At 44.8% G+C, this 21,196-nt stretch overlaps 1 protein-coding gene across 9 annotated transcripts in view; it reads right to left on the reverse strand.

Moving 5' to 3' along the window:
• Nucleotides 1–21,196, reverse strand: part of Ptprm (protein tyrosine phosphatase receptor type M) — a 706,714-nt gene that overhangs the window by 40,543 nt on the left and 644,975 nt on the right. For all 9 annotated transcript variants that reach the window (XM_042259959.2, XM_076549820.1, XM_076549821.1 and 6 more), the window contains one exon: nt 17,803–17,900. In XM_042259959.2, coding sequence (XP_042115893.1) covers nt 17,803–17,900 — 98 coding nt within the window. The remainder of the gene's footprint in view (nt 1–17,802; nt 17,901–21,196) is intronic.

Below are 21,196 nucleotides of genomic sequence, written 5' to 3' on the forward strand. Positions count from 1 at the left end.
GAGGAGGGAATCTGGAGCTTCCCAGAGTGGACTATATCATTAGTGCATCCAACAAGAAAGGGTGCTGTTTCCATGAGGAGGGAAAGGTGATGTAGATGGAGGGAATTGGCAGAAGACATCTCCAGGAAGCCCATGTGGTTTCAAGTCTTTGATGGGGCCTGGAAGGGTGGGATCCTTTGATGGTAAAGGCAAAGTCCAAGTTCATGATGGCCAGCTGCTTCTGACGGCATTGGGGTAAAAAGTGTGTATTTGAGAAGCGTGGAATGCAGGAATGCATTGCTGTATTCACAGCATCTTGAAGTTGCCTAATTCCTTTGCATGCATGTATGTGGTCAGTGGCCTGTCCTGAGGCATGCAATTCCCCAGCCAAAGCTCATAGGTACAAATCCAGCATCTAGTTTTGAAGTAGGGACTCTTCATAGCCCCTCTGCAGATGGAATTGCAACCAAATCACCATCTTGGCCTTTCCTGAGCTTCTTTACAGTAACACCCAGTAAATAATCCTGAAATCCTGGCATGCAGTTTGTCTGTTTCCTATACTCATAACTAATATAACCAGGGTATTTCTATAATCCAGCAATGACCTAACATGCTTAAATAACATCGCTCCATGCACCCTCCTTGATCCCGAGGTTTACAAGTCTGTACTCCAGGGAAGACCTTATATGATCTTCCTGTCAGGTGGAAGGGAGTTGAATGGGTTGTATATCAATGGCATGCCTGGGAACTCGGTCTCAGAGAAATGGGTAGTAGCTTAGGCCATAAGCTGTTGTCCCTACCCGGTCTTACACACAGGGCAGATAATGCCAGAGAAAAGTTTAAAGGCAATGGATTCTCCTTGCCTGTAGCCTTCTGAATTGCTGCCTTATTTGTCCTATGCACAGGGTAACTAGAGATACTGTTGTTTTGCCACTTTGTTACAGAGAGACCATCAAACTGTTCGCCACCTAACCCTGCCTCTCTGATCCCACCCTCTTGGGAGGTGCCGGCTTACTCTTGTATTTACTTGGCCAGATAACCCTAAGCCTTAGGAGAAAAGCAGGGCAAGGGCTTGGATGATGTAAGTAGTGATGGAAAGCAGAGAAGAGAGAAAGGATCCTGCCTTGGAGTGAGCACACCATTCGCTACCTGTCAGCCAGCTGTTGAAGGATGGGTGTTGCCGAAGTGTTTGATGGGGTAATCATGTGACCAGGAGTTTGGGGACACTGGGGCTTGGACACTTCCCATATTGTGTGCAATGGTGGAGTCAGGAAAATGTAGCTGTGTCTGAGCAGATAGGAGTGGATTTTAGTTGGTTATAAAAGCTCTCGGGCTGTGATGCATTTGTTCCAGGAACATGCATCCATCTGCTATATGCACGGCCCTGCTAACCTGTCAGGCCCTTTACAGTCAAGGACGACTATGTACATGGATCTTTAGACTCGAGCAGACAAAGGGAGAGGAGGCAGAATCAGCTGAGAGAGGACACAGCCCAGGCTGGTCGAAAGGTGGTAAACAGATAAGGAGCCAATGACTGGGCAAGAGCTTGTCACAGAGCTGGTCTGTATTCAGCCTGCCACTACCTGGGAGCCCGCTTGAGACCTGAATAGCAAGAAACATTTGTTATTCAGACCCGCAGATGTGTTTTGATCTGGCAATATCCTGCCAGGGTGGCATCATGAGAAGTGTCTGGTAGAAAGGTGTTGGCCTGTCGGGAACCATCTCTGAAGTTCAATTTGTAATTCATTGGTGTTTGAGAAAAAAAAAAAAATTTAAAGGGATGTAAGGGGTTAGGCTGGATTGCTGAGAACTCACCACAAAAGGGTTAATCAGGTAGGCGAAATGCAGATGTATTTCTCTCACGTCAAATACAGGGGCCGCAGACGTCACTCATATCCTTAAGGGTTCCGGTATATAAACACACGTGACTTTAAATGTAGGGTGTTCCAATGAAGGAGAGGTCCATGAGAGGAAGCAGTGAATGGAAACTCCCCCTCCATGAAACATGCTTTTTATATTAGCTTACACTCTCCCCTTAACAGAGTTGACTTCTTTCAGTGGGTCCAGTCTTTTGGATTCATGGAAGAAATCACCTGGCCATCCACGCAGAAGCCTGTGGCTGGTGTGTGTGTGTGTGTGTGTGTGTGTGTGTGTGTGTGTGTGTGTGTGTGTGTGTGTGTGTGTGTAGGAGGGGTCACATGGCTTAGTATGGCTGTGTGTATCACCACCATAATTGGATTGTAAATATCTTAAAGATTGTCTCTTCTATCTTTTGGCCTACAGCAGGCCAGAGGTCACCTAACACAGCCATCTGTTACTTAAACTGGGGGAACAGAGGGACACTGTGAGAAGCCCTTAGGTGATTTTACCATTGTGTGACCACATGAATGGCGACAGTAGAGGCTGCGGCTCACCTGGGCTATATTCTCACCTGGCCTATTGCTCATAGGTCACAGTGTCCTTGGAGTGCCCTAGGCATCTGTGACACAATGAAAATCATTTGTGCATATGAACATATCTTTGTAAAGAAAAGGAAAGGGTGAAATACCAGGCTAGGATCTGCAGAGACGGCGCAGTCAGTCAAGTGCAAACATCAAAACTGAGTTCGGAGTCTAGCACCCACATAAAGAGGCCCATGAAGGCATGTATGACTGGGGTGCTGGGGTTGCGGGTTGTTGCACAGAGAAATGCAAATCTCTAGAGCCCACTGGCCAGTCAGGCTGGCCAAATTACTGAGCTGTAGTTCAGTGGGAAACCCTGTCTCAAAAGAAAGATGGGGGGCAATCAAGGAAGATGCCCAGTGTTGACCTCTGGCCATGCAGACGCCCGCGTGGACACATACATGCAACACACACACACAATACTATAGGACTTTTTCAGCTCCATTGTAGTGACAAATGTCATCTATGTGGTCTGAACTGTCACTGTTCCTGTACTGTCACTACTCACACGCAGGGCAGGGAGAAGGCCCAATGGGAGACATGCTCGGAAGCTCTGAGTGGTTTAGGTCCCCAGCACTGACAAGGCAGAAACACAGGAGGAATGAGGAGAAGACATGAGACCGATCCTTACAGGAGATTCATTAACGCTCTCTTCAACTCAGACCGTGGCCTGCATGCAGAGCAGACGGAGGTTTGCCATTCCCCAAAAGGTAAAGAGCACTTCAGACACCGAGGTCACGGTGTGTGGGTGCAGGCGCCTGCACGGGCATCTTATGTGCATGCATGCATGTGTGTGTGTTCGTTTATGTGACTGCATGTATGTGTGCATATGTACATAGTTAGGAGGATGTATATGTGGGTGTGTATGTGCACATATTTATGAGGAACTTTTTATCATGCCCTGGGATTTTGCAAGCTGTTAAAATGTGTGCTTGTGAGTGTAAATAGATTATTTGTGTATCTATTTATTTGAAAGAATTATATCAGAGTAATATTTATAAAAGTTAGGACTAGCATTCCAGATAATAAATATATTATAAAAACCTTATGATTTGAGGTCGATTTAAAACACTTGATAAGGCTTTGGTTAGATCCAAGGATAGTTTTTGTGGTTTGCTCTTTGCTTTGTATAAGTGTGTTTGTTTTTCTTTCACAGTTCTCAAAGCTTTCCAACTTCGTAGCTAATCTAGAGTTTCCTTGTCCAATAAAGTTTTATAATCGTATCAATTTCTTCCTTTTCACTACCGTTTGCCTTTCAAGTACACAGATTTTCTACTCTAACTGGTCTAATGGGACACGAGGTGACAGTTCTCCAAGGATTGTACATTTTAGATTAAACAACAAGACACACCTGTATTTTTTGTGCACCGGGAAGAGACTTCTTCCTGATGCCCAAGTCTCCATGGTGTGTGTGTGTCCTTGGTAAGTGGTCAGGAAGTTCTCCAAAGGCTCAGCATTTTCTCTAGCACCCCCCGCCCCCCGGAAGCGGCTGTGATTCTGTGGGACCTCTGAGTAAAGAAAGGGGGTGTGCTTGGAAGGGGGGATGGCTTTGCTGTGCTGCATGATGAAGCAGTGGCTTCTCATGACTAGCAATCGAGGGCTTGTGACAGGAACATCTCCCAAGGTAAGAGTTTATATTACCAGATCAAATCATTTTTAGAAGAAGGTTTACAAATCTGAGACAGACCATCTTCTATGGTCCAAATAAATTAAAATACAGCTCCATCACGGACAGGGCTTGTCTCACTGGGACAACAGTTATACTGGAACATTCCATGCCAGAACTCCCACATAATTTCCATGTAAAGCATGGGAGAAGCAGGGGTGGCTTCCTCTCCCCTCATTGTGTCTTTGGACTGAATTGTTTTAAGGGTTCGGACCCCAGACTTTCCCTCCTGTTGCTGGTACTAGGAGAGACCTAGTGAGTGCTGTGGGGTTGTGTGGAGAAATACATGGGCATGTTTGTTATTCAGGGGGATCTTCTTAGTCTGAATGGAAACCACAAATAAAAAGAAGTCTACATCCAAGGACAGTATTTTAGAGTTGGTCAATTTCTTTTCACTTCAAGGATATGAAACTAAAGCTCAGAGATGAACATCTGTTGGTTCCCTCTTGGTCTTCAAATGTTTTTTTTTTTTTTTTTTTTTTTACTTTGGACCCGCAATCATACCCTACTTGATATAGTTTGGATATAAAACGCTTCCCATGGCTCATGTATATGAGTATTTGGTCCCCAGCTGGCAGCTGTGTTTTGGGAGATTGTGGAATCCTGGAAGGAGGGCCCTAGCTGGAGGAAGGCGGCCTCTAGGGGGTAGGAGTTGAGGTTTCTAGCCAGGCTACACTTCTTGCCTCATCTCTGTCTCTATATTCTGATCTGTCCAGATATGGGCAAGCACTTCACATTCTGCCAACAGGACAGACAGCTTCTGCCAACAGACATCATGCCTCATCTGCCATGATGGAGTGCACACTCTGGTACTAAGGCAGGTTGACTGTTGGTGGTCACAGAATCCCACTACCTGCCTCTGGCTGCCATCACACCCAGTCTTGCTTAGATCTTCTTCTTCCTCCTCCTCTTCTTTGTCTCCTCAGGACAAGGGAAGGCAGGGCCCTGCTGCACACACCCCTCTGCCCAGCCCTTTTTTATTTAAATGCCAAATGTTGTTTATTGAAGGAGGGAGGAGGTCTTGAATACAGGCTTACAGCACAATGGGAGAACCCTGGAAAGCAGAAGTTCGCTACAGATGTTTTACCATCTTGCATCTAATCTGCTAATGCCCATTATGCAGGATACATAGACAAGGAACTTCCCTTAAGCATTCAGGAGGGTGAAACCCGGGAGGGAATTAGCATAGGGAGGATATCAAGGTCAAGGTCAGCAAGCAAGGCAACAGTTATCCAAAATGGGGGCCAGGGCCCTACAGGTCCCCCTTTTACTAATAAATGAGTTTCTGACTTAGGTTGCATGGGATGTCAGCAGGTCACCTTACCCGTCATGGAGACGCCTGCCCAGGCCACACAGGTGCTCTGTCTTAGGTTGGTGAGTGCCCCCAAGGCATTACCCATCTCTGAATACTCATTATCATACAGGCTCAATCGTGTGTGAGCTGCAGAGTTAACTGCTGCCAAAGATCTCAAAGTGGTGCTGCAGCCCAGCCCTTTTTAAAATATCTTTTTGCCCAACTTCCTCCAGCCTCTCAGATGTGTTCATTTTGTTACTGTGTAAACTGATGTTCCTGGAGACAGTACCATCCTGAGACTGTGTGCTATGCTTGGCTACATTCATTCAAGTGTGACCACATCTATTCTGCTCTGCAGGCTCAGGGAAATCAATGTCACCCCTCGTAAGCTTATAAAGCCCCATCCCAGATTTGTACTCTGCCTTCCCATCCCCTCAGTACACTGTACTTCCACACCAAGATTTCCACTCTCTCCCTCTTTCTGGATTCTTCCCCACAACAGACTGTCAGGGGTTTTCCATCCCATGTGCACCTGACTGTAGTAACGCTCCTTTATAGTCCTGTTGCTCTCTATGGCTAAGCGTCTGACAGGTTTCAACTCAGTCTACATTTTTCCCTTCTCTTCACTCCTGCTGACTTTCCAGGGCAGACTCTATGGTCGGCCTCTGTAGTGACTATATCCATTCTGTGATGGTTAGCTTTCACTGTCAACTTGGCTCAACTTAGAATCACCCCAAGAGTCTCAGTGAGGGATTGTTGGCATTGGGCTGACCTATGTATATGTCTGTGGGGGACTGTCTTAATTAAACAGACAGACTTGGGGAGATCCAGCCCACTGTGGGCAGCTTCATGCATAGGGAGGGGTTCCTGAACAATATAGAGAAATCAGGCTGGGCACAATCAAACAAGTAGACAAGTGAGCATGCGTGCATTATTTCTCTCTTCCTCCTCTTCCTCCTCTTCTTCCTCTTCCTCCTTCTCCTCATCTTCCTCCTCTTTTTCTTTTTGTTTTTTTGTTTTAAGACAGGGTTTCTTTTGTGTATCCCTGACTGTCCTGGAACTTGCTCTATAGACCAGGCTAGTCTTGAACTCATAGAAATCCACCTGCCTCTGCCTCCCCAAGTGCTGAGATAAAAGTTGTGCACCACCACTGCTGGGCTATTTCTGCCTGTTCTTGACTATGGATGTGATATGGCTGCTGTCCAATGTTCCTGCCTGTGATTTCCCACAGTGATGGACTGTAACCTGGAATTGTAAGATAAAATAAACCCTTTCTCCCCTAGGTTGCTCTTGTTGGCATATTTTATCATAGCAGCAGAACACACTTCATGTACACATCATTCACAATGAATTCTTGATATCCTTAGAGGGAGATATTTCTTCCTGCCATGGGGTGGCTTCTCCATTAAAGGCTATCCTGTTTTGCTTTCTATTGCTGTGATAAATACCATGAAAAACAACTCATGAAAGAAAGGATTTATTTGGCTTACATGTCCCAACAATGGCCAATCACTGAGGGAAACCACATAAGATACTCAAGCCCGGCAGGAACCTAGAGGCAGGAACTGAAGCAGAGACCATGGAGGAATGAAGCTGACTGCTCAGCTTGCTTCCTTACACAACACAGGACTACCTGCCCAGTGGTAGACTACCTACAGGGGGCTGGATCTGCCCATGTCAATCATTAATCAGGAAGATGCCCTGCAGACTTGCCTACAGGCCAATCTGATGGAAACATTTTCTTAATTGAGGTTACCTCCCTTGCTTGTGTCAAGTTGACAAAAACAAAGCAAAGCAAAACAAAAACCAAAACCATAACCAATCAACCAAAAAACTAATTAGCACAGAGGACCTGGACACAGGGATGGTATCTGGACCAACTCCGGGGACCTGGATGCTCTACCCTGTCTTTGGAATCTTGAGCATCAGGAAGAAGGACCAGTGTTCATCCTCTTTGCATAGGCATCCATCCGCCCCATCTGGCTCCCTGCCCTCTGGATTTGCTGTGTTCTTTCCTGTCTGTCTGCAGTCTTCACTTTCCACATTAGCATTTGGAGCTCCTGGTATTCTTCCAATAAACTCCCCTTTGACTTCAATTAGCTAGAACTGATCTCTGTTGCACATGGCCTAACAACACTTGATAGGCCTCCCTCTTCAACTAGAGGGAAAGTGGTCCAGCGACATTTCCTTGTCAAGTTCTTGGCTGTTATTCTGGTTTTAAGTGGCTGTCTTTGCATCATCTCCAATGTGTCCCCTGTTCATGGTCCTTCCTCATGCAAACCCAGTGGACTCTTGAGAGGAAGCTGCTGAAACTCCATTCCAGAAGTGCGCATTCAGCTCTCCATGACAACACTGGGCACATCTGCAGCATCCCTGCTGTGTGTTGTGGTTGTCTGCACTCCCAGACTCCGGTCCCCACTTTTTGGACATGTGCTGTCCCACACTCAGTGCAGATACTACACACTCGGGAACACTGCTTGCAGCCTCAGCTTCAGGTTTAACTGAGGTACCCCATTTATGCATGCCACAGTCTGTGAAACCACTGTCACAGAGTTTAAATCATGTTACCTGATTCCCCTTCCAGTGCCCAATGACACAATTTACCTTTCTAGCCTCAGCCTTTTGTGACTATCTGCATCAACTGTATATAGCATATGCTTGGTCATTGGAGAATCTTACTTTGTCTGTGATTTTCTTTTGACATTTCTTTCTTTTCTTGTATTTTTTTGGTTGTGAGCCTAGCCTTTAACGGCTGAGCCATCTCTCCAGCCCCTTTTCTTGTATTTTTATTTGCTGTCTCCAATTACTTCTTTTCACATTCCCAATTCTGCTTATGTCTAAATGTTGTCACTCAAATATAGCTCCTTTCCCAATAACACAGGAGTTTAATCCCCAAAGTCTTATGCTAACAGTGTTATGAGAGAGCAGAAACCTAAAACCACTAAGGCTCTTAGAGGTGGAATCTTCGAGAAGTAATTAGTGTGAATTATGTCTTTAGGGTAGAGATTGTGTGGTTGAATTCCAGTGCATTTAGAATGAATGAGGGGGCCCCCACCATGATGAGATGAAGCCAAAGGGGCCCTTGTAAGAGTCTGAACTACGCTGTTGAGACTTAGAGAATCCACAGCTGTGGTGTTTAATCGGTGTCTTTGCTTGATAAGGTAGATTTCCCTAGGTATTTCATGATAGTAGTGAAAAATAGACTGATACACTCTCCTATTACTGAATACACCCACCCATATATGTGTACACATACATTCGTGTACTAATTACTATGATCATTGTATTGACATTTTTTAGACTGTGCCTTGTCTTTTCATCTTGATATTCATGTCTAGTTTAAAGGTGAGGGTAGAGAGGGTACAGTAGACGGTAGAAAATGAAGAAACCTCAGATTCCCCAGTGCCTTCACTTCATCTCTTTCCTAAGACTTCTGGAAAGCTCACACCTGTTTTTTGTTTTGTTTTGTTTTTTGTTTTTTGTTCAGCTTTTCAGACTCCATATATCTGAATGGAACCAACCAGCCTTCTTAAATATTCAGCCATTTTGTGGAGGATGGCGTGAGGTGGAAGGGGTTTGGTAGGTGAATAGCCTTTACATTAACTGTCCAAATCACAAAGCCAAAGACCCAGGTTCCTATTAGAGTTTTCCCTTTTCTTTATTGTTACCTGTTGTAGTTTGAATGTAATTGGCCCCCATAATCTCATAGGAGGTGGCCCTATTAGGAGGTGTGGCCTTGTTGGAATAGGTGTGGTCTTACTGGAGAAAGTGTGTCATGGTGGGGGTGGGCTTTGAAGTTTCCTGTACTCAGGATACCACCCAGTATCTCAGTTGACTTCCTGTTGCCTGCAAGATGTAGAACTCTCAGTTACAGCTCCGGCACCATGTCTGCCTACATGCCACCATTCTTCCTGCCATGACGATAATGGACTGAACCTCTGAACTGTAGGCAAACCACCCCAATTAAATGTTTTCCTTATAAGAGCTGCTGTGGTCATGGTATCTCTTCACAGCAATAGAAATTGTAAGACAGTATTCATCCCCAATAACATCCAACTGTGACCTCCATAGACACCCTATCCCTTGCCAAATTTGCCTCATTGCTCACCAATGAAGAGCCGATGCTCTTCTCTAGCCTTTCCCCAGTGATTACCACAGTGAACGATTTCTTGTCTTCTTCCCTTCCTCATCCCCTTCTTGGCTGTGTCATCCTTCTGGTCAGGGATCCTCCTGCCTGAGTATCTGGGACAACAGGTGTACTTTACTGTACAGCGCTAATCAGAGCAACTGAATTACTTCCTTAATGGCTCCCAGTAAGACTGATTTTCCGCTCTTCCCTCCCTCCATGGCAGACCCTTTTCAACAAGCCCTGGACCACCTTCCAGCATCAGAGTCCACATCCACTCTAACGCAGATGTGCCAGGCCACCAGCTTTCTTGCCTTGTCAATGGCTCTCCTTTCTAAGGCTTTCCTTCCTCATTCTGCTACAATGATTTCTGCTCTCTTCTTGTCATTTTAATTGTTTTCCCTAGGAGGGGGGTTCAGCCTCTCACTGCCTTCCCCATGTCCTGGATTCCACAGGCAGGATTTATTACATTGGCACTCCCACATTCTGACTTAAGTCTGTCACAATTAATTGTTTATTGTACTTGGGTTTCTAATATCATATCTAATATGCCACGAGGATGAGGGGATTATAAATATCTTTCTATTTCTTGGTGCTATGGATCAGTCACCATGACCAATTAACTGCACTAAGAAGGATTAGTAGGCCTGGCCTTAGGTTAACTTATGAACTAGACAAATTAGCCTCTTGACACATTCTGTGGAGTTTCACATTTTTATAAGGGAACTGAGATCTTTAGGTAGAGAAAACCTCCAGGCTCAGGGGTGTGGCCAGGCACGTATGTTTCATAGAGATGGCCATGTCCCTCGCTTGTTGGTGACAGAGCGGCTCAGTGACATTGGTGTCTCCTCTCCTGGTGATGGTTTTGTGGAAGTGCTATAATCAAGTGTGGTGGGAGTAACCAACCACTCTCTGATTGGATTCAAGGCTCACTTCACGAGATGGAACCCATGCCTGACACTCTTTGGATGGCCAAGAACCTGAGGCTGGATAGGACATGGGCCTAGAGGAAAACCAAATACTACTGTTCAGGCACACAGCAATACAATGACTCCTGCTATATTCATAGATCAAGGTCTCACTCAGCCATCATCACAGAGGCTTCTTGCAGCAGAAGGGAACTAACACAGAGACCTCAACTGGACAGCGTGCAGGGAGTGAGAGACCTTGGAACACTCAGCCCTATGGGATGTCTCCATCAAAAATCGTACCCTCAGGGCTCAGGAAACTGTGAGGAAGAGGGGTTGGATATATTGTGAGAGTCACAGGTGATGGATGACTCCAAGAACACAATGTCTTTCAGACACAACAGAGACTGTGACTACTCCGGGAAGACCTTCGCAGGTTCAAGCCAGATGGGGTCAGTGTTGAGAGTGGGAAATAGACACACATTCCCACTCCTGGTCAAAAAGCTGTTTGCAACTGACACCCACTTGCAAAGGAAAGTTGAGTTTTCTCCAGTGGAGTCCCACTCGCTGTATTAGCCACACTGACGGGCAGGCGCGGTTGTTTTGTTTGGATTTATTTTTTTTTTTTTTTTTTTTTTTTTTTTTTTTTTTTTTGGTTTTTTCGAGACAGGGTTTCTCTGTGTAGCTTTGCGCCTTTCCTGGAACTCACTTGGTAGCCCAGGCTGGCCTCGAACTCACAGAGATCCGCCTGGCTCTGCCTCCCGAGTGCTGGGATTAAAGGCGTGCGCCACCAACGCCCGGCTTGGATTTATTTTTGTCTTATGTCTTTTGCTGGTTCCCAATTTTGTGTTGTTATTGTTTGTTTGTTTTTGTGTGTGTTCTTGTATTTTTTCCTTTGGATTTTGTTTGTGTGTTTTGTCTGGCTGTTTGTTTGAGAGAGAGGGAGAGAGGGAGAGAGGGAGAGAGGGAGGGAGGGAGGGAGGGAGGACTGAGTAGGTGGGGATGGGGAAGAATCTGGGAGGGGTCAGAGGAGGGGGAAGCATTATCAGAATATATTATATGAAAAAGATTTTTTCAATAAAAAATAATGTTCTTCACTAAAAAGAAATCAATGAACAGGGATTGTGAGAGTTTAAACCAAGGAAGCCAGGAGTGCATATAAAAACAATTTATCTCTTCCCTTACTGATAAGATCCATCAATGTCTTTGAACATGTCAGGAGTTTCTGTGGTAAAAGGGTCTTGACGTTTTGTACTATCGAGGGTTACCAGAGTTGTTCTTGTAAGTAAGCGAGCTATGCCTGCCCTTTAGGAGGCATAACCTTCTCTCTCTCTTGATTCCCATTGATTCTGGATTGGGAGGCTACTGATCAAAACCAGATGTTCCTTTTCCTGTATAACAGGGGCACTTGGAATTTTAATATACCCTCTTTATAGGTGTATTAGTAAGCTAATTCTGACACCCAGTGTTTATATTAAAAATCCTTACTTCCTTATTCTTTCAGGGAGAAATACTATGGAAGGAATTTCAGGTCAGCTTCTTCGGGCAGATGACATTCTTCACAACATCCCGTAGGTAGGTGGGTTCCTCCCTCCTCAGTTATGACAGAGGTTAACATCTGTCTTCCCTACTTTCCTTAGCTCTCAAACATTTTGTCATCTGTTACCACAACTATTGAGTGACTCAACAATAATTTCCCTAAATGACTGTGAGACCTCATTTGGATTTTTAATAAACAGTCACATTCTAATGAGGTCTTCATAAAACTGACTAAATATGTTTAGAAATCATTAGCTTAAATTACCGGTGCAAAAATCTCCTTTGGGAGCCCTGCAGATTTGGTTATGAGACTTCTGGCAGATGGATTCATTCAACACCATGGCAGCGTTTTTTGAAGCTCCACACAAACAGTGTAAATGGGAACGCCTGGGAAACAGGAGACTGGATAAGACACTCCCCGTCCCTCAGGTGGGTTCATTAAACAAGGAAGACAATCAGAACACATCCCAGTGCCATTTAACTGCCAGGTGTGCAGCTGCTGGCAGGTGCCGGGGAAACTGACAAGGGTCCCTTCCTAGACACGTCGGCTGAAAGGGGATGCACAACTGTGACACAGAAGTCTCAGATAATGACAGGTCCTGGCAGATGTCCCAGGGACCCCACTGGAGGAGAGTGGGAGCATCTCCGTCTTCTACACCAGGTGCTGCCACAGGGAAGGCCTCCCAGTGGCTCCAGCACAGGCAATTAAAGCCTCCTAATGCTGAGTGCTTGAGGGCAAGAAAGGGTGGGAGCAGGTCTCCCCGTTCTGACTTAATGAATAGGCAGCCAGCCTGTGTAAACAAACACACATCCGTGCGGCTCATGGGTAATTCATGAAGGACGCCCCACGTGTGGTGCCCATGTTAAGTAGGTAGTGGTTGCCCTTAAAAATCATGTCATTTTGATTTCTTGGATGGTTTGCTGGTGGTGTTCCTATGCATGGGAAATGGGGAGCTGCTGCAAAGCAAATGTGCAGCACTAACAACAGAAGCAGCCCGGAACAAGGTCAGGGCCTTTCCCCGATGGGACCCGACCTCTTGTCAAAACTTCCAAATCCATGGTAGACATTCAAGAACAGATGCCATTAATGTCACTACTAATTGAAGACAACCCCATGAAGGGACTAGAGGCCTCTTCTGAGCTCACCCCCACCTTCCCCACCAACCTGGTGAGAGTTTAGGATTTGCTGAAAACAAAACTCAAGCATTTTTATCTCTGGTAAGCCTATGAATATAGATTCACAAATAAACCAGAAACCTAATGCCCTCCTTGCCCCTCCTTCAGCTCCATCCTATTGCCTGGAGTTTCCATACTGATTTGTCAAAGCAAAGCCACTGTCATAAAAACCAGTGACTACCCCTTACAGGGCAGGTCCAAGGGGCTGATGGGAAGAAGGAACACTGACTGCCACCATGAGACATTTTCAGTTGTTATATTTGCAGAGCCACACCACTTGAAATGAAACCTGGCTACCAGCAAAATGTACCAACAGTCTTTTGCACATTATTATTAGTTCTTTAAAAAAATGTTTACGGATGTCCTGCCTGAGTGTATGTCTTGGTGCTGGAGGATTCTGGAAGAGACTGTCAGATCCTCTGGAACTAGGGTTACAGACGGTTATGAGCTGTTGCATGAGTGGTTGGAATTGAACCCTGGTCCCCTGCAAGAGCAGTCAGTGCTTCTAACTGCAGAGGCCTCTCTCCAGCCTTTATGGCTCCCTTGACTGTAGTAATGAACAGTGCAGTCTTCTCCTGCCTTTACATCAGAGACCACACCTTCTCTACCCTTCCTTAAAGTGAAGGAATTTATCATGCGTCAAGACTTTCCCCTCTTAAGGCTACTGAGTCTGGAGAGAGCACACTTAGGAATTTCAACCAAGGGGGAAACACACACACACACACACACACACACACACTTTATCTTAAATGCTAGTGGACATTGTTATTTTACAGATTGTTCACTTTTCAAAATAATTTACTTCAGGAAACCCAATACTTACAATCTGAGGCCGCAATGCAGCTCTTGAAAAAGCCTATGGAACCTGGATCACTACATCCACAGGCCTCACTCAGGGATGTGCACATTCTCTAAGTATTTGTGGTGTCAGTCCAGACACTGGGATGCGTGTGCAGTTCCTCAGGAGGAATGAAAGGCCAAGAGAATTCTCTGCTCCACCATGGAAGAGTTCAAGGGCATACTCAACTGCTCTTAGACACTGTCCAGGAAGCCACCCACTCTCATCCCTTAAATGAGAATGAATTCTGGTGCCACCCCCAACCCTATAATATCCAGGAAAATCAGGGTCATTATATGTATCACTGCTGATCTGAGGTTTGAAAATAGAACATTGAAATTAATACCTAATATTTACTGAGTCTTCATAATGGGTAAAAACTTCTCTCCAGGACATGAAGAAATTCTCACATAATCTACACCAGAACTCCCCAACGTAGGTAGGTGGTCATGGATAGAATATTTTATATCCCCAAACTCAAATGCTGAAACCTGACCACCCGTGACCCATGACGGCTGTATCTGGAAATGAAGGAGCAAGGATACATGGGTTTAAAGGGTGGGACTCTGATGCAACAAGATTAGTGTCTGTATAAGGAAAGACCTAGAGAGCTGGCTCTATCCACCATGTTACCTGAAGTCCAGGTGAGAAGGTAACCATGTGAAAGCCAGGAGGAGCCCTCTCCAGATCCTGGATCGGTTGACCTTGATGTGGACTCAGCGGCCACATTAAGGAAATGAATGGCTCTGGTTTATGCCTCTCAGCCCAAGGTATCTGTTATGGCTGTCTGACTGGCTGGAAGCACAGGACCGTTATATCCCGCTCCTCATGGTCCGAGAGATCCCCTCCAAGCTGCCCACGTGACCAGCACCTGCTGGACCAGGCTCCAAGCCAGCTCACCTGCGCTCCCATCAGCTCCCGGAAGAGGCAGAATTGAAAGAAAGAAATGCCTTTTCTACCTTCAGTATAGAAAATATTGCCTTGAAAGATTTTATGCTGTACAGAAAACTTTACATGCTTAAATTTTCAAAAATTCCAATTTTCCCAAGCTTTTGTTGTCTTTAAAACAGTCTTTAAAAAACCCAAAGTCTTAAATATTTTTTTCCTATATTATTTTCTACAAGTTTTAAAGCTCTATTTGTGATACATAGGTCTTTAGTTTTTGCTTGTTTGGGGGCATTCCATGAGGAAGAGATCTTTTTTCTTTTTTTGGTCCACATGGGTAAGCAAATGTCCCAGATGGCTTGATTGAAAAGCTCACTAATTATATATCTTTCCACTTAGGGCTGCAGTCAACATCTGGGCCTTCTGTTTTGACATATTGGCCCATTTATTTCTTCCTGTCAATTTGTGACACCTATAATCTTCTCTTCTCCTATGGTCTTTGTCTGGGATGGATTTCAAGGTTGTCCCATCCTCATAAAGTAAGACAGAAAAGCAATTTTTCCTTTTCTATTTCCTTAGAATCATTTTTTATTGATTCTATATATCAATAAAAACATATAAAAGGTATTTGTATTTTATAACTTATAAAATTAAATAATACAAAATTTGAGTATTGAGTACCAAAAAAACCACATTTGTGTCTAGTACATTTTCATGGCTGACTTTTGGACATGCTTCAGTTTTTAAATACTTGTTTTGTCAGAATTTTATTTTATTTTAGAACTGTTCTTAGAGAATATGTTTTTTTCTACAAATCACCAAATTTATTAATTTATTCTCTTATCATAAAGATACAATCCTCTTTCTAATATTGGTGATATTTATTTTCTTTTTTTTATTTCTGATCCATTGCCAAAGGTTTGTCTATCTCATGTAACTAGGTTTGTATTTGCTAATCTTCATTACTATGATTTAATAAATTTCTTCTCTACTTTTCTCAATTTTCTTTGGTTTTACTCTGTCCACTTTCTTGAATTAGATGTCTCATTTTTCTTTTAAATTAAGAGCATCTAGGAACTTTTTATTTATTTCCTGTGAGTTTATACACTCCTCCCTCAATATCAATGGGGAATTGGTTCTAGGCTTCTCCTGGAGACTCCTTTTTATGTAAACTGCTATAGCATTTGCATGGAACCTAGGCAACATCCTCCTGTATACATGAGTTACATCATCTCTAGATGGCTTGTGATTCCCAGTACAGTGTACCTCCTATGTCAACACCTGTTTTACTATTTTGTTTCGGGAATGATAATAAGTCTGTACATGTTGAAAACAGATGCTCTCTTTGTTGTTTTGGTGGATGGTAGGAACCTACTGTTGACTGAATTCATGGCCCTGGAACCCACCGACATGGAGGGGTGACTCTGTGACACTGTTTTTGACCTTACATTCAGTCTCATCTTGACCCATGAGTTTGGCAGGGGTTCTTTCCCGGGATCTGAAGTGAAGATGGAGCAATGTCTCCGTCATGTTCTCAGGGAAGGCGGATGCTCCCTTCTCTTCTCTCCCTCCCACTTCCTCCCTGACTTTGTCTTTTATCCAACCCTCCACCTCCATGGGTTTGGATTTTATGTTAACACTGATGGCCCCCAGATGTTATCTCTTGATCTTTATGGCTTCAAAATCAGGCTACCTCTGACCAAGATGGACACAAAACTCCCCTGCCTGTTTCTGGGCACATTTCATTGTCCAATCTTTCCAGTCTCCAGCCCTCAGTGTATGGTACATTACAATGTCCAAGCTTTCCAGTCTCCAGCCCTCAGTGTAAGGTACATTACAATGTCCAATCTTTCCAATCTCTGGTCCTTAGTGTATGGCATATTACAATGTCCAACCTTCCCAATCTTCAGGCCACAGTGTACTTCAGGTCTGTGGTAGTTAGACTTTCTTGAGTGCTAAGTTGCATATTTTAAGCAAGTCTATTTACATACTCATACGATGCATATGAACGTTTAAAAATAAGCATGATTTATCTAGAATTTCAAGATGTTTGTTGAAGGTCAGGTTATCTAGTCCGTCATCTTTTCGAGAATTTTCAGTATATTCCATTTACTGAGATCTTCTTCTGAGACAATTGTTATATTTGTTTGTGCCTTAATTGTAGAAACCTTAAGAACCACCTCCCCTTTAAGGTTCTTGTTTCAATAATTCAATTCTAGGGCAACTACCAGGCTGCCTTTGCTGGGTATAAATACCAGCTTCTCTAAGAAGTAATGGGCTCTTCGTTTGAGCTGAGCGGCACCATGGAATTGAACCCATTATAAAGCAGTTGTACCCTATATATTTACTCATTTAAAACGTGTGCTCTGGAGATAATCTGATAACATGCCATTGCTAAGATTACCGCTGCTCATCAGCTTCCTGGTTAAACGAGATGAAAACTCATATAATAGTCACTAGAGATAGGAATACAAGAACTTTAGGGCAGATTATGGTTCCCATTTCATAGGTTAGGACACCAAGGCACATCGAAGCATGAAAACATGCTGGGTTTCTAGTCCACAGACAGATCCCAGCAATGCATACTGTTTTTAGAGTCAATTCCCCTGACTTATAGAATGATGTCATGTCTATTGTACCACCCATAGGGTTTCAACACCCAACAACCAGCACTAATGCTTGGAGGTATTTCTGTGTGCTCAATATAGCCAGGTAACGACAGCTTTTAAATCCTGAGTGCATTCCCTGTCTGTTGTTATTGCAACAAATGAAGGCCATTCAGGCTGTGCTTACTGAAAAGGTATAAGCCATTGTGGTAAGCAACAGGAGAAGCTGGGTAGTTAAGTTTTCTTTGGGAGTATATGTCACACGTCAAGAGCGTGGGTCATGTTTCTTTATCACTAACCCAGCAGGGAACCAAAGGGCGTTTGCCACGGTTGGGCCAGCTTACCCTTCCCACTTCCACGAGGTTGGTCACCATGATGATGCTGGCAGTGTTCTCGTGCCACACCATCCTCCAGAAATCATAGATGGTCTCCTGCATGGGTCCTGCAGCGAAACAGAACAGAGACATCACGTTGCATCGGAGCATTGCTGGGACTTCAAGGGAGTCTGTGCATCTCCAGACGCAGATCCTCCGTCACTTTTAGCTGGATGCCCCTCTGCAGTAGCCACGCAGAAAAGAACTCCTAAAACTGCACCTAGAGCAATAGCCAATGATTGGAAATTCATGTCTTCCAATATCATCTGCATTTTGAGTTCTCTTTACTCCTCTTAAACCACTACCGTGAAAGAAAGTGATTTCTCCATCATTTAGTTATTTATCTCCATAATACTCAAGAGTGGGATTTAAAAAAATGGCTAACATTACTCTTGCTGCTAACAACTGGCAGCTATCCCAGGGCAGTGGCACAGAGAGTGAAATGAACCTCTGTAGGAAAGATGGCCTTTTCTTGTTTCTAATATTTTCTCTTCTTCGGTGCCATCAGTCAAACGAATCCCTGTTCTCTTTCCACGTGACTCTCTAAAGTGAGAGGAGCCAGGGATGTAAAGCAGCTGCCCTGCTTCCTGCCGAACGTGGAGCTTCCCGGCAGAAGGTGGCCAGGCGCATTACCCCGTTACCTGATCCCTTGAGATCTGAGCATCAGAACTCTTTCCTGTGGCTTGGCAGAAAAACAACCAACCAACCAACCAACCTCCCAAAACCAAAAACCAAACCAAACCAAAAAACCATGGGGGTGGGATATGTGTTACAAAATGCCAGTGCTGATATCACCAGTGCAGAAAGCTGGAATTGAAATGTTCTATTAATTCAAACCTTTATTTTTTTTAACATGCATATAATATACTTCAGTAATATCCACCCTGCCCAATTCTCCTTGGCCCTCCAAAGGTTCCCTCCCACCCCCATGTCCTATTCTTCTTCTTCACTTATTTTTAAAAAATAACTCATTGAGTCCAATTAGTGCTTCCTGTACATGCACAAGTGTGGCACCATCCACCAGAGCTTGAAAGAATAATACCCCAAGTGCCTCAAGCCCATGCATACTTGAGCCTATAAAACTGGCAGTGTACCGAAGACAAGAAAAAAACATGCAAGGAGATGAGAGAAATACAAGTTTAAAGGTTTGGGAAGGCACATCCTCTATGGAAAACCCCACAAATGCTCAGACACTTAGACCCCACCATCCTCCTGTACTATAGCATCTTGGCACTGGCAGGTTATTGACTCTGCAGGTGGTTGAATTTGAGGTGTGTGACCTGGGATACATTACTTGGTTACTGTGAGCCTCAACGCTGCCTTCTTTAGGTGACTATGCCAACACCTTTCAAGGTGATTTTGAGGACCCTTGGAATTCAAACATTTTATAAGCAACAAAGTGACAGGGGGAAAAGGGTGTCTTTGTTAACGTTCATCTCTACGTGCATGTCTGGACGCAGCCACAGCAGCACACCGAGGGTCCCCACACTCAGTCACCCGACTCCTCTGGACCAGTTAGCAATGGTTATGGTGTGGAGCATCTTGTCCATCTGTCCAGCTCATCCCCTGGCCTCTGGCACATGTGCTATCATCCCCTCCCATGCTCTTCAGAGAACACGGCCCTATGCTCCTGCCAAAGGGGACTCAGTTGCCCCATGTCTGTGTCTGATCCCTTTGGGGATGGGGACACACATGCCGCCTCCTGTGAAGCTACGCGAGCCATCTCAGGCATTCCCTGGGCACGTTCGTGCCATTCTCCTGCTGCAGAGGCTGGAGATTTCAGTGATTTTAATCTCAGGCTACAGGAGGGACAGGGAGACATCAGCTTCTATCAATCACCCATCCCCTCGCTTTCATTGTGTACTTAACAGCTTGTTACTTATTCAGTAGGAAAATTCTGCATCGCGTCTACCCCAATGTGCCATGGGCAAAGTCTTCCCAATGTGAAGGAAGCCCTGAAACAGCATGGTGGCCTCATCAGGCACACAGGCCTGTGCCACATACCAACGCACGAAGAAATAGTTCTGGTAACCATAATTACAGTGGATGAGTCAAGGCTTCCGGCATCTTCAAGCTTTCCTATCTATGTCCGCAGGAGATTTCCCAGGCGTATTTGAGACCATGACCCTTTGTTGTGCTTTTCAAAGTGCTCTTTGCCTAGTCCTTCGCAGCAACTAATACCTGTGATTATTGTGATTATTTAATGAAATCTCCTCTGGAGAGAACATGACATCTGGGTTTGGTGTGCTTCCTTATAGAATGCCCGTCACCCAGCAGTGAGTGTGTGCGTAAGGCTGTGTGCACATGAGGAATACGAGTGGTCAGTCGTATTTTTGACTCCCTTCTCAACTTATGTTCCTATGAGCATCCACAGAAGATCAAGGTCCCATGGTCTTCACCTCTTCTAGTGCTGGAAAGGGGTCTTCCTTTAGGGGGCTCATTTCAAACCCAGTGAGTGGGCTTATCACTCAGTCCTCAGGTACTGCCTTGGGGCACTGATATGCAATGGTTGCTCCTGGCTTCTAAGCAGACCATGGTCCCAAGTTTCCCTGCCCAAAGCTTTGCTTCCCAGCTTAGCTCAGTCCCTGACCCTGGTGGGCAAAGAAAAGTCCTACTTGCCAGTCACTCTCCACTGAGCTTTGAGTCTACTGCTGAGACGAACCCTGTCTCTAGGGTCACTGGGAATTTCTCTAAGGGCACAGGGAATTGCTTGTCTGTGGAGGTGGAATCCACAACAGTAAGCAAAGGAGGGTGCTGCAAGCTCTCTCTTTCAGATGCTGAGCCGGTGTGACCCGTGGCTCTGCATGAGGCTTACACGGCTTCTGGGTGAGTGGAAGCCACTGTGATTTCCTGTGGCAGAATATTTACAGATGTTCGCACAATGGGACAGAAGGTGGGGCTCAGCAGGTGTCCTCCTATGAGACTGTCTGTCATTTGAAAGGGTAAGGTATAGACATTTCAACAACACCAGCTCAGTAATACCTTCCATTTCCTTCACATTGGTTGGCACACACTGAGAAGGAAATGAGCGGAGGGCCGCTCACCGCCCCCCACCCCAGCAGCCTTGCATAGAATGAGGACACAGGAAGAAAGTTGGAATACAATAAAATACCCAAGTGAAAGACGCTCAAGGATGGACTCTATTGTGTAAGATGAGTTCTCTAGTTCACAGGAGGTGAGGGATATTACAAATTATAATTTCAAACCCGGGTAGGCAACATACACCACGTTCCTTTCACATCTGAATTTCTATACAGCATGTTTTCCTGTTAACTAAAGCTGCTGAGAAGTCAAGGTCCTCTGAACACTCACAGTGGCTTATTTGAGCTTTTTAAAAGCAAGGTATAAATACCAGCGCTGCTCC

This window comes from Peromyscus maniculatus, chromosome 13 (genome assembly GCF_049852395.1).
Source record: "Peromyscus maniculatus bairdii isolate BWxNUB_F1_BW_parent chromosome 13, HU_Pman_BW_mat_3.1, whole genome shotgun sequence".
Taxonomy (NCBI): Eukaryota; Metazoa; Chordata; class Mammalia; order Rodentia; family Cricetidae; genus Peromyscus; species Peromyscus maniculatus.